Raw genomic sequence first — 14,102 nt, 5'->3', positions numbered from 1 at the left:
AGTACAAAAGTAATTCCACAAACAGTTCAGCCACTCAAAATGAAATGAATGAAAATCAAGGAAATATAAGCCATAATTGAAATATTCTGTGTTGTCATTGTGTTGTTGTCTTTTATCAGCTTAATTTCATTACATTTACTGGTGAGAAGAAATGGATTTAGTTGTTTATATTTAATCTTACACAGGTCTGGGAGTTTACCCAATTCCAACTATCACTGTAAGAGCACTGATCCCTACCACTCGTTTATGACATATAAAAGCATGCTGGATACCTGGATTTATAATTCACATCTGATATTTCTTTGACAAAATAATTCTAATTACCTAAACCTATTAAAAGTTCTACTACAGCTCCCTCATTAAAAGATCCAGAATCTATGAATGTGTAATGAATCATAACAGCTCATATAAGATTACCACTCATGAGCTGTATTAGCAGAACTTAAGAGCTGTGTTTGCGCTCATTATTTAATGGGCTAACTAACAGGTAGATATTAGATTAGATCTTTTTGACATGTTAGTCGCACCAGTTATGTTGTATGCACTTGAAATTTAAGAAAACTACACATAATATTCCTCAGATAAAAGATTGTAACTTTTAAAGTTAAGCTATGCAATGCAAGATGTCTCCTACTTCAAAAAAAAATCTCAAACCATTGTTTAAGGTGAGCACAGAGAAACTTTCCATTTCAGCAGCATCAAACTCTGCACACACATCATTTTGAAGTGAAAGTCAAACGTCCAACGGAGGAAACAATGAGCAAAACACAGATTTGAGTTTAAGAGAAGTTAAAAATGTTCATTTCTACTTAAAAACAAAACTTTTTAATCAGTTTATGACCATACTGGTACATAAACAGTGGTTGTTGAAACTGTAAGTTGAAAATAAAGTCTGCTGTGGTCAAAATTCTGAGGTTTTCCTCAAGTTTATCAGGCTACTTAATGTAGGAAACTTCGTGTGATTGTCAAAAGTTGAAAGATGTTGCATCAGAAGAACTGCAGGGCACAAGGTGTTTGCTGCCATCTTCTGTGACAACAGTGTTACTGCACTGTTGCCATGACACCACCTACAGCATCATTATTGGACGTCAGTATAAACAAACAAACTGTGTGTGTGGAAATAGATAACAAATACAGCATTCGTTATCTGATATAACTGATTAAATCTGATCTGATATTACTGAATAAAGGAATTTATTTTAAAAATAAATGGCAGAAATGTAAAATATATCAAAGCATCAATAAAGTCTTGGACAATTAACTAATTCAAATATAACTGTATAGGGAAATTAAGTTACAAACAACCAAATATTTTTTAAAAGACTTAAAAACCTATGAATTACTACCACAGTAAGGTGAAATTTATAAATCAATGTGAGAATACAGTTTATAAAAGGTAAATAAATAGCTACATTCACAAATAAATTTAACAATAACACAGTAGTCAGTAACATTTTCAATAAGGAATTTAATTACAATTTTAAAGTATGTTATTTGCAAATTCACCATGATATAAATCAGGAGCTCTTGCAAATAAAAAATTAGGGGGAAAGAAATGTATATTGAAAAAGAGTTATATTATATTTCATCGTCATTTGTGACAGTGGATGCAAACAGTGAAAATGTTTGTAACTGGTTCCACCACAGAGTCTGTCACACAGTGGTAAACAGGGGATCTGGTGGATTAAATAACCACCAAGCTAATACTCTGGCATCAAGGTGCTTGTTACATTATTTCCCACTTAGGTTAAGGGTCAAGGGTCAGGGAGGGTGATGAGCCATCAGGTCATTACATTAAAGAGACGGTTGCAGTACAGGAAGTCAGATATCCAGCCATGCTCTCCACCCCTGAATAAACCACAGGATGCAGTCCATTCAAACAGCCGTGCTGCTCTAAGTGTCGTCCACTGCCTGTGTCCGCTTTAAATCGACCTACAGCAGTCTCCTCTGACGTCTGACTGACAGGAGGTGTGACCTGCAAGCAGCTGGTCTGGACATGGGGATACTGCAGGGCAGGGCTGGTAGCTGCTGTGGCAACTTGTGGATCCAACACCAGGCTGTCCTTCCTTAACTCCTCCCACATGTTACCTAAAACCAGAGGGGAAACTCCAGGTGAGTTTTGGAGAGTACCGCCAATGCCCGTTCAACAGTAAACAGTATAATGCTGAGGTCATATAAAAATTAACTACCAAATTATTTCACTGTAGAAAGATGTCAAATAAATTTGCTTTACATTCCAAATTTCTACATGCAAAGATTTTTTTTATCTTAAAACAGGACCAAGGATGACCTCCTTGATCAAATAGTCTAACATAAATAATTTTATCATATGTTACATTGCTATTCATAGACGCCTCTTTCCAATATCCTATATTTTCATACAAAATAACACTTACTTATTTACAAAGAAAACTAAAAAAAAACCAAATATCATTTCCAGCTCCATAGATTAGACACTACATATCATGTTCCAAGAAACACTGCAACAGAGTCAATGGTTGCAGGTAAAGAGTATTTACTGGAGCGTGCAGAACAAGGCAAACCAACCAGACAGGCAACAGTACAAAGGGCTGGCAGGCAGAATCACAGTCAAACAGGCAGCAACAGGAATCAGGAAGATATGCAAACTAAGGTCTCAAGAGCTTGTCAAGGAGCAAGAAGACAGACTGCCAACTGGCGAGTGGATGATTAGGTAAATGGATAAACAGCTGTGTGGTGGGAAACTGGGCAGAGGGGAGTGGCTGCATGTGAAATTACATGAGAGGCAGTGACAATGCACTCAGAACTGGCAGAAACACTAGATGGGATGTGACACAACACTACAAGAAAAAGATAAGAAGCAAGTTACAAATCCAATTTTTTGTGCAGCAAACAGATTTTTTTTTTTTCATCCAGATGGTTAGAAGAGAGCTTTTGTCAAAGATCAACAGGTATTCATTTTTTCAGGAAAATCAGCATGAAGATTAAACTTTTGGAATACATATTTGAGTTTAATTTTATCATAATTAAAAAACAAAACCAAAAATCAGTGTTGTTCTTAAATGTATTATTTGCAGAGATTTCAGTGGAAGCAGGAAAGTGAAAGTGAATAAGAGTCAGAGGAGACCTGGATTTCTAAAGCTAATGTGGATGCTTGGTTTTCTCTGGCACTGTCGTACCTTGCAGCTGCAGGTCAGTCAGAGTGGGGTTCAGCGTGTCAATGTCATAACTGGCATCTCCTTCCAACAGCAAATCCTGCATGCTCCTGGGGCCAAAACTGTACTCAGCCTGCAGGGCAGAATTATAAACTGGTGGCATCTTCCCAGCCACGGGGGAGTTCAGGCCTCCTGATGGGAAGCCAGCTGCGTGCTGCTGTCCACAGGATGAGGACAGGGTAAATGAGTTGCTGGGGTGAGCTGCAGCAGGGGGAAGGTAGCAGGGTTGCTGAGGCTGAATTGCATACTGTGGGCGCCGAACAGGTTGGCAGGGTCGAAGCTGGGGTGGGCTGCAAGATGATGAGGTGGTGCTGTAGACGGGGGCCACTCTGGATAAGTGGGCTGGGCTGGTGTAAGGTGGCAAAGACCTGAGCTTGTCCGGTCTCTGCCCCAGCAAACGATCAAGGTCTTCTGTAGAAGAGTGTGTATCAAATAATAATTGAATCAAATACTAAAATTACCATCCAGATTTGTAAAGATCAGCAAATTCATAGTAAAACCTTATTTTCCTGTTCTTTAGTTATGGTGTCTTTCAATGGGATTAACTGACCCACCTGGCCTCGCCATGCTCCTGCGAACAGTGATGGGGTCTTTGCGACGCCACTTGTGCAGCTCCTCCTGCATCTTCTCCACCTTGGCGGGATTGAGAGCCCACAGACAGCCTTTACGGGATGAGTTTCCATTTTTGTTCTCCACCTTCTCAAAGCACTTGTTCAGGGAGAGGTTGTGGCGCACTGAGTTTTTCCACCCATCAGGAGCTGTCTGAAACCAAAGAGGGTAGGCTTAATGCAGAAGAGGAGGAAGACAAGGGTTAAAGAAGCAGCTCTAAAGCTTTGTAATGCTGTGTCGTGATAATTAATTGTAATATAGGTAAAACAGTAAGGAGCACAACCCACTGGGCAACCAGGACATCTCAAATCATTTTCTATATAAAATGTCAGGAAAAAGTAAAAAATGTCTTCCAATTATGTCTTCACATAGTTTGACCAACGGTTAAGAATCTCAAAACACTGAATCATATATGACATTCAACCACACAAGACAAACAAAAGCATCAAACTTCACATCTGCGAAGCTGGAACCAGTAAATGTTTGGAACAGAAATGGTTGTTGATTTATTGCTACGTGACTGTGTCTCAGTGTCCATGCATCACACTCTTCTTCAAATGTTGAGAATGTGATAACAAACTCACTGAAATCTTTTCTACAGAAACCAGGACACCAGGTCCTCTCTGGAGGGAACATGAATGAATACATGAACGTGTAGCAAGTGTCCACTGAATTGAATTGAACTCAAAGATACTTGACGATGTTAGCAAAATAGCTTTTGCAAAATACACCTGACTGTCCTTGGAGGATCACTTTCTTATCTGGCTCATGTATGTTCTGGCCCTGCGGCCTGTGTTTAATGTGACAGGCAGCTGTTTGGAAAGCAGCCATCTATAAAGTGCATTCTTGAATATAAATGTCAAGTCTTTGAGCTGTTCCCATAGGTGAATCTATTTGATGTGTAGATATCTGGAATCCTTTAGAAAATCTAGAGTATTTGTGATGACTAAGAGTTCAAACAGAGGTCCAACCCTGCAGCTGCATTCTTCATCAATATTAAATCACAGGGGTGTGACTTTATATAACATGTTATATGAACATGTTTTACTCTACTATCTCAACAAAGTGGAATGTTTGTATCTCTGTTTATATGGTTACTCTCTGGTTTTAATTATCAGATTGGATTTTCTGAATGGTTCAACAGTCCCTGCAGCAGCCCCATAAGCTGCAAGACACACACACACACACACAAACTGGTGATATTTAACAGATACAAAACATCCCTTCATTTGACTCTCAGTGCCAGCCTTCGTGCCTTAATAGGCTCCTGTCCAGCTGGTCCAGAGCCACCCAGCTGCAGGTGTAGCACACTGCTGTTTGAAGAGTGTCATTAATCATTACAGGGATATTGTGGGAATAATTAATGTCAGCTATAACACAGATGTGGTTTGAGAAAATCTTTTACTTACAATAGCCCTTCAGCTACAGAGGACAGATTACAGAGTAAACTAGAGAAACTGCGCGCACACACACACACACACACACACACACACACAAACACATAAACACACAAACACACACAGTGGGAATGTTGTCCTCATGAGTCTGGGGACTGACCATCATGACCACTCTGTAAAGACATGGCTCCTTTGGGCAATATGGGCAATAAAAAACTTTTCTACCATGTTTGCACCTCTGCCTCTTATACTCATTCTGAATTTTTGGTCATAAGATTTAAGGAGTTACCTTTCAGAGGACACCAGGATCATGATAGTAAGGAAAATGGCTAAAGAACAGCAACCTTTCTATTCTATTTATTTCATTTTTAGGATTGTACACAAAAATGGGAGGGTGTCTGCTAACAGTTAAATCAATACCAGGGAACAGCTACATAGGGACTAAAGAAATTTTACATCTTTAGTAGCACAGGAGCACAGTGACAATGCTATGCTAAATGGACTGCACTTAGCCACATTCACCCATTCAAACACACATTCAAACAACACTTTTTTCCTACACATTTAGTGCTTTTCCACCAAAGCCACACACACACACACACACACACACACACACACTGATGATACATCAGGGGCAATTTGGAGTTCAATATCTTTCCCAAGGACACTTATATATACAGACTGGAGGAGCTTGGAATCAAACCAACCTTTAGATTAATAGACAACACACTCTACCTCCTGAGCCACAGCCGCTCCAGCTGAAGAATCCTTTAGAGATCAAAAGTTTTGTGGGAGGTGCAACGACAGAGGAAATCTGTTTGCAAAAGTCCTTTCTAGTGACTCACCATGCTAACAAGATCCATTGGTATACTTGTAGTACTGTACAGATTTTGACTATACGAATGTAAAACCTTTTTTTTAAATTTCTGCTTGTGCTTTTGATGAGCCTGAGGTTCTTTCATTTAGTTAAATTCAGTTTGTGTGATAAAGAAAACATGTTTTGTGGTACCTTGAAATATGGGAAGTGTTCAGTCATGAAGCTGTAGATCTCACTGACTGGCAGACTCCCTGTTTTACTGCTCTTCAGAGCCATGAAGATCAAGATGCTGCAGTGATGAAGGAGACATTTTTACAATAGCACCATACCAATATTCACAGGAAAAACTTGATGCCATCAGAACTTGATGATCACATAAAAATTCTACACATTGTTGCTACTAATATGACTAAAAGTAGACAAAAATATGGTGACGTGTGATGCAGTATTACCTGTATGAGTAAATGGGCTTGGGGAAGAGGGGCTGCGTGGTGTTCTCCTGGTGTGATGGAGTGGAGAGACTTTGGAGAGAATATTTTGAGCTGTTGGACTGGTCATTATTAGGGTACAGTCTAGATGAAACCTGTAGAGAACACAGATTTAGAAAGTGTGGTCATCCAGTAGTTTATAATCACAACCATCCTTTTCTGCCAGGTCCACTGCTCTTGACGCAAACTAGCAAACGTTATCGTGGTTAGCACAGAGTATTGTGATACCCTCACATCACAAAGGTAAACCCAAATATCTGTCCCTGAAGTTTTTATTAAACATTACATGCATCCGATTTTCTGCAGCACCCTCCTGTGTGTCACTCACTCACCTGTTGCAGAGGGCTGGATGAGCAGTAGGATGGATAGCTTTGAGACAAGAAGCGGGAGGGCTCCCCTGGTACCGCTGGTAGCTCTGGGTACAAACTCTGCAAGTATGAGAAAATAAAAGGACACTGTTCTGTAAGTGTAGGCGTGTGTGTGTGTCTATGTAGCAGTCCTACCACGTGAGGAACAAAGTGTAGTGCATCTTTAACACATTTCTGGTCACCCACTCCGTTTATGCACAGTGTTTCTTTCCTGTGAAGACTTGTTAAGTTATCTCCCTGGTATCATCTTGTTGTTTTAGAGTGAATTAAGCATTAACTGAAATAACAGGTGAGGATAAAATGAGTGCCTTATACAAGTAGAAACCTGAACGCTGCCGTTGTATTGGTCCCAAGGTGGTGGTGCCTCGCTGCTAGAGCTGTATGAACGAGTGTCCGGGCTGAATCCCTCCTGCAGACAGCCGAAGGAAGAGGAGCACTGCTGGAGACACCCTGCAGCAGTTACTGCTCCATCGCTGAACTGTCGGCGGTACAGGTGAAAATGGTCAGAGTCAGCAGAGCCTCGTCCTGGTGCCGATCCTGACCCCGGACTGGTGGTCTCATCTGTGCCATGCCTCCTGTTCACAGCTGCAGTCCTCAGGCTGAAGGTGTTGGTCTCGTGCTGGGTGAAGCAGACATCCCCGTCTTCTTTAGCCTGTGATATGATCATTATCACAGTGGATACAAATCATTACTTCTTAGATCATGAGATTAATTTAAAATCTACACTAACCCATCAGAGCTAAGATGATGCCAAGATGTTTTCTGGGAGGCCATCACAGGCAAAGCTCCTCCTGTCCACAAAATGTCATTTTTACATGTTAGTTAGCTTTACAGGCAAATTTTGTTACATTTGGACAGAACAAGGAAAACTGTTTCCAGGCCTTATGCTAAGCTAAGCTAACCACCTGCTCATTGTATGTGGTATCATTCTTCTCCTCTAACTCTCTGCAAGAAAGCAGATATTTCCCAAAATGTCAAACTATTGCTTCAACATATAGGGCTCATTCTAAGCTAACAAAGACAAAAACAATTCTTAGTTTCAAGTGATTATACACTAGTGAAAACATAATTGTGATTCTTATATTCTATTTCTGTCAATAGATCCCCCGAAATTATACACCCTGGACTTTTAAACAGAAAAGCCGGAGGCAGCTCAGTACCTGTGATTCTGCCATCTGCTGACAGGAGGTCTCACAGGGCTCACAGGTGTGTAGGTTGGCCTGAGGGGGTGATGTTTGAGACTTGCTGCTGCTGGGGGAAAATGTTGAGGAGTCTGACATTCTGCACGAGGATCTGCTCCTGCAAAGAGATGAAAACAGGCTCAGTTTCGTTTATTTTTCATCTTTTCTGAGTGGCATTTCCTAGTCATGTTGATGACATGGCATTTTCAGGCTGATGATGCATCTTGTCACTGATTGGCCCATAATTTGCTTTAGATGATATGTTATTAGAAATATTGTGAGCATCAATTTAAATCAAAGGCCATGCAAAGCTGTTTAAGAAATGATTTGATGTTTTGGGAAATTTGCTTTTTTACTTTCATGCAAAGAGTTAGATGATATATTGGTACCTGTATGATAGATACGAAGCTACATTTTTTTACTTAGGGGACAGACTGGGAACAGGAGGAAACAGCTAGCAAAGGTGATCCACCTACCAGTACCTCCAGTGCTCTCTACCTTGATTATTTAATTCACAAAAAAAATGTAAACATGACAATTTGTGTTTTCCCCATTTCCAATTTCCTTCTGTAAATCTCTGACAGTATCAATTCAGACATCGGAACAGTTAAGTTCATTTTCAGTATCAGTATATTACACTCCAAGCTTTGACATTAGTGGATGTTCATGGGTCAGGGGAAGAACTGCTATCTGATCCCAGCGGAGGTGAGAGACACGTGGCCTATGTTCCAGTAATGGTAACATCAACCCTGACATAAACCAAGCTCATTAAAACTGCCAACAAACCATGGCTGTTAGGTCACATAAAGCCAAATAATGCTGACAAAGTGGGATCGACCTCTCCTGTAATGTGTGTGTTTGAGTGAGTGAGAGCGAGAGGGAAGTAGCAATCGTAGCTCTTTCTGTTCGGATCAAAGGAGGCTAAAGTGTCAAGGTGAAAGTTGAGAGATTGCCTTCTCACCACTGTGGCAACAATCCTCTCATCTGCTTGACAGACACGCTGCCACCAGCCAGAACAGATGCACTTACAGTAAGAAAAGTAGAAACTTCAGCAGTGGAGATAAGTCTGTGTTGTGTGTGTGTGTGTTTGTGTGTGTGTGTGTGTGTGTGTGTGTGTGTGTGTGTGTGTCTCTAACTTGAATGTAAAAGCAGTCTTTTGACAACGCTTATCACTGTTTTTGAGGTATTTCCAGAGTCCCCTTTATCCTAATCTATGTCTGGATGACATATGTCCTTGCTCAATTTTGAAAACATGAACCAAAAATAAAGTTATTTATATTGGAATAAACTAATATTTCTTTCCTGTATTCTAATACAAAATAACATGCTACTATTTTTGATTGCGTTTTTTTTTTTTAAATCTTTTTTATCATGTCATGCAGAAGACAATTTTTTTATTATTATTTTTTGGTTCACATGATTAGAAATCATGTCTTTCAGGATTTTGGAACCGTCACTTCAGAACTGCATTAAATTTTGTTCAGTGGCTAAAGTTGACAGGTATTTATTTTTTGGAAATTTGGATGCATAGCTCTGTGATAAATACTGACTATCAATTATGAGCAAGTTCAATAAAGAAAATCACACTTTCTGTATCTTTAACATTCATGTTGGTTGTATACATAATTATTTTTTGCAAATTATGTCTAGTACGGTTTTTGTTATGCTGTAATCTATTCAGTCTAAACCAAAAGAGGGAATTTTGTTCTAAAAAGGCTGTAACTTTGGATGATCTTAGACGGCCAAAGCCTGGTTTTATCTTGTATCAGTAATTATTAATAAAATCATATAATATTGTAACACTGACAGGGGAGGTTCTGCCCCCCAGTGAATACTTTTACCTACGTTAATTTTGCCGTTTACACTTTTTTTAATCTTACCTAAGTAAAATTTTGAATGCCATTGAAAGGGTAAGATGCAAACTAGAAACTCCATGGGAAAAAAAAGGCCCTGTTCATGTCAGACAAACTCTACAAAAGTATTTTCTGTACATTATGAAGGTTAGTGTATTTTGATTTAAATGATGCTGACCAGATTCCCCATTATAAACTTTATCTGGATGTGTCATTGCGTAAAGGGCCCCTCCCTTCAAATGTCACATGCGGCTGTTCGTATCCTCCCTTTGTGCAGCAACGTGATAAGATCCTAATTTGCAAAACAGGCAGAACCAGAGGCAGTGACAGACAAGCCTTAAGTGAAAGCCAATAGGTAAACGTCACGAGTGAAAGCCAACAAGCTATAGACAAGACAGTGTACATTTAGGTCACAATACTCATGCCAGTAATCTGCGGGACATGTGGGATTTGAAGCACTATGAATAAATAATAATGTGTTTTGATTTGCCTTAGTAAGAAGTATAAAAAGTCAAATAAACTACTATGACAACCACGCCCAGCAGGATTATTCACATTGTTTAGATCAAATGATTTAAAACAAACTGCTGGTTGGTACATTTGAGAAAATAACATCTTGTGCTTGAAGGATATTTCTTATCATCTGTGATAAAAATCTGACAATTGCACTAACAAGGTTTAACATGTAAATCTTGTTTCACTGACACAAAATCTGATCGCCCTCACTGATTGGATGATGGTGAATGAAAATTTTTCATTTCTTCTAGAATATTTTTGTTGTGCTCCCATAAATCTTCTTCACTATTGGATAAGATCTATATTGTCAACCAAGGACAGTGAACAATTTCATCATTTTATTATTTTGTTGTTCCATGAAAAGCCCTTTAACAGATTCAGGATGTTCATAATTTCATTTTTCAAATTAAAGAACATGAACATATACATTGTTAATCTTAAAGGAAATATATTTATCCAAAATGGTGTGTTTTTTTTAAATGTACACTCTGATGAGTCATTCAGGGGACCATACTTAATTAAATGCATTGTAGCAGGATAAAAATTCAAAGAGAACAATTTCAACTTTTTCAACTCCAGGCACAATTCTAAGGAGTTGTGGTCACACAATATAAAAAGTGGTTCTTTATTCATTGATAAATGAAATTCCAGCTGCAGTAACTTAATGAATGAACTTGGCAACTTAATATTAAATGATTACTTCCCTATCAATTAACATGCACAGAAGAATTAAATACAGACAGTGCACTGATGCAGCAAGCATTTTATAAGCACACTAAAAGTTAAGTGTCATTTCACTGTCAAACTATGTCTTATATACAGGACGTTTATGACGTTTATGACATTTCTGTAGATGTTGGGCTACATCGTCTAAAATTGATGGAATATCTTGTAGCAACTCTGAAGCTGCAAAAGCAAATAACATATGTAATGTGTTTGGTTAAAGGAATTGTTTCAGGGTGCATCTCCCATAGTGTGTCTCAATGTACTTCTTAAGTTACTATAGTGAGCATGAGTTATATTTTGTGAAATTACAACTTTTATTTTGTCTCACATATTGTATATAACTTGTTTACCTATCTATTAACACTCTAACCAGTCTTTCAGTATGTTCCACAAGGTAAGAAAAGAGTTTGAGGGAGCCATCAATAGTGACTGGTCTACCTGAGTGTAACCAGTGAGGCTGAAGGGAACCATAGTCTTGAAGGGAATTGATGTCCCAAGGTGTTGTGCTTGGCTAATGTTGAGCTATCCCTATGTACTAAAATAGAGTTGATGTACTCAGTCCCATTCATAGTGTTTTATGATTGTTGACTGGTGTAGATGTATTTCACGATGTTTGAAAGCATGTGGTATGTTTGCAGTGAGGTTAATTGCCTTAATAGACATCCTGTTTCCTGAACTTCATTTACATAGGTCAAGGTACTGTGTAATGGTAAGAAAATGTTGGGACAATGGAAAACAAAAAAATAACTTCAACTTAAAATTTCTAGTTTCAGATCTTAATAGATGAACTTGTGAATGAAAATTAAGTTTCTAAAGAAACATCATCAGCATATAGATTAAAAGCTCTCCAGAGACCACTCTGTGTTGTAGTCTGATGAAAAGTTGCTGTGTCATGAAAACATGAAATTTAGTCGTGGTGCACGTCAGAAGTGTCTGGAACTGAAAGTGATTTTGAACTTATAAACCTAAGTTTAGATACCGCACGTTTCTAAGGCAGACGGGGAATTTACTTTTAAATTGAACCAGCTAAAATTATTTACAGTGAAGTTATTGTAACTAAGCACACGGCACTTAATTTTAAATATCAAAGAAAAATAGTCATAACAACTTAATTTTTGTATAATCAACTAATAATACTGATTTCTATTAAGTGTGGAGCTGTTCACGTCTCATCAGTGAAAAATGTCAAGATCACAGTGCAGCTATCAACACATTATCTACATGTTTCTCACCACGAGCTCAGCTTTACTCACATGTTTATGAAGTTGCTATGTCTATGTTTATCAGAAGACAAGAGCAGGTGTATCTGGTCACCTTAAGCATAACTGTCAAGATTACTTACTGACAATGACATGAGAAGGCTGCCATTCAAAGATCATAGAGACTAACCAGCTGTCAACACCTATAGCAGTGCCAACAGCCTCAGTACAGAGTAGTACAGTGCTGCAATGTGTCTCTTAGTTACTGTGTAAACAGGAGGTGAAATAAGTGTATATCAGAGTGAAAACAGCCAAACTGTTTCACATGGACTCACCTAACCTTTGACTCAGAACTGCCCTCCCTCCTGTGTGGCTTCAGTAGTTTCAGTCAGATAATCTCACTCAGACCTGTAACCTCGGTCCACATCCTTTCCTTGCACCTCCAGCCCCTTCGCCCTGACAGTGAGGCACTTCGATTAGATTGACTGTCTAAATATGTACGGAAGTGGTTGATGGGCTGGTTTCAGATTTTGGCAGCTCAGAATATTATCCTCATTCTGTGTGAGTGCGTGTGTGTGTGTGTTTCTGGCACTTGTCCAGGCTAGCCCAGCAATAAGATATACAGAAAGAAAAACCTGCTGCAACAGGTTCCAAAAGATCTACTGGTGTAGTCATTGGCAGCTGGCAGCGCTCTCTTCCTCCTTCCATCAGTCTTTCTTTGCCTGACTGAATGGTTACTTGTGTGAATCGGACATAAGATACACTACTGATCACAGCCAGTGGCAAAGTACGAGCGGGCTCCGTGCCCTGGTTTCTGAGCTCGCCCATGACTAATGCTGTCTTAAATATGATATAGTTCCACTTAACTGTTGCGCAAACCACTCAAACAAAGGCGCACAAATAAACAGACAGGGTCATTTGAGCATTTGAAGCATGCAAGAATACATGCATTTTTACAGATCATACAGCAAACTGAACCACAAAGCACTATCTACTCTGGTAAAACAGAGGCAGTCACTATGAGGTAATATCACAACTAATGAGCATGCTCAACAATCGGCCTGTTATGGTCTAAACTAATTTCAAAGCCATCAGACAGTTCACAATGTATTAAGATGCTCCATGGTGATGTGTCTCAAAGAATTAATTTTTTTCTTGAGATTTCTTGAAATTTAAACTTGCCTTTTTTTTCTGAAGCCATTACAGTGAAAGTATGAGGCTCAAAGAGTAAGGGAGGTAGAGAAATAAAGAGAGGGAGAGGGAGTAGAGGTATGTCAATACAGGTAGATTCCTATCCTATCCTCCCACTGAACCAGAAAACATCAGCGCCCTTAGCTCGTAGCTATACCTTGAACAAACCCTGTCCTCAGCGAGAGGGCGAGGCAGAATGACAGAGAGACAGAGGATTAATTACAGATTGAATAAACTCTTGAGTTACAGTCCAAGGCCTCTGCAGAGAGAGGCTACTGCCGAGGGCTCTTTCTGCCAAAGAGTTTTTGAGGAGGGTGTAATGAAGGAAGAGATTCCAGAAGGCTCTTTGGTGAAAGTCTCATTGTCTTCTGGGAAATAATTGCTCCAGTGCTAAAGTGTTCTCAGTTGCAATATCATGTTTTGCAGAGCTCGAACATGTTATTGACCCTTAATAATTTAAAAGCACTGAAGCTGTGTTTCTCTATACCGCTTTGATCATCACTGGACAGTAGTGTTAAGTTATTAGTCAAAGTTTCAACCCAGGACTCTAATAATAAACCTGA

The 14,102-nt window shown here is 39.2% G+C and overlaps 1 protein-coding gene across 3 annotated transcripts; it reads right to left on the bottom strand.

The window, feature by feature from the left end:
- Positions 1 to 1,540: 1,540 nt before the first annotated feature.
- foxn1 (forkhead box N1) lies at positions 1,541 to 13,037 on the bottom strand. Of its 3 annotated transcripts, none has more exons than XM_071496907.1 (9): positions 12,684 to 13,037; positions 8,034 to 8,172; positions 7,199 to 7,525; positions 6,838 to 6,933; positions 6,470 to 6,600; positions 6,210 to 6,306; positions 3,749 to 3,956; positions 3,159 to 3,605; positions 1,541 to 2,088 (listed from the first exon to the last, which is right to left on the bottom strand). In XM_071496907.1, the coding sequence occupies exons 2-9, from the start codon at positions 8,151 to 8,153 to the stop codon at positions 1,790 to 1,792; spliced, it is 1,725 nt and encodes a 574-aa protein (XP_071353008.1). In that variant the 5' UTR covers positions 8,154 to 8,172; positions 12,684 to 13,037; the 3' UTR covers positions 1,541 to 1,789. The 3 variants fall into 3 exon arrangements, 2 of the variants coding, with proteins under 2 accessions (XP_071353008.1, XP_071353010.1); XM_071496909.1 differs by having other exon boundaries at positions 12,689 to 13,037; XR_011693504.1 differs by lacking the exons at positions 3,159 to 3,605; positions 3,749 to 3,956; positions 6,210 to 6,306; ... (3 more) ...; positions 8,034 to 8,172; positions 12,684 to 13,037 and adding an exon at positions 2,520 to 2,976 and having other exon boundaries at positions 1,961 to 2,088.
- Between the last annotated feature and the right edge of the window lie 1,065 nt (positions 13,038 to 14,102).

Source organism: Trachinotus anak, unplaced genomic scaffold (assembly GCF_046630095.1).
Source record: "Trachinotus anak isolate AG129_WGS33_773 ecotype Australia unplaced genomic scaffold, CSIRO_AGI_Tana_v1 ptg000014l, whole genome shotgun sequence".
NCBI lineage: Eukaryota > Metazoa > Chordata > Actinopteri > Carangiformes > Carangidae > Trachinotus > Trachinotus anak.
This window is presented reverse-complemented; position numbering and strand designations above follow the sequence as displayed.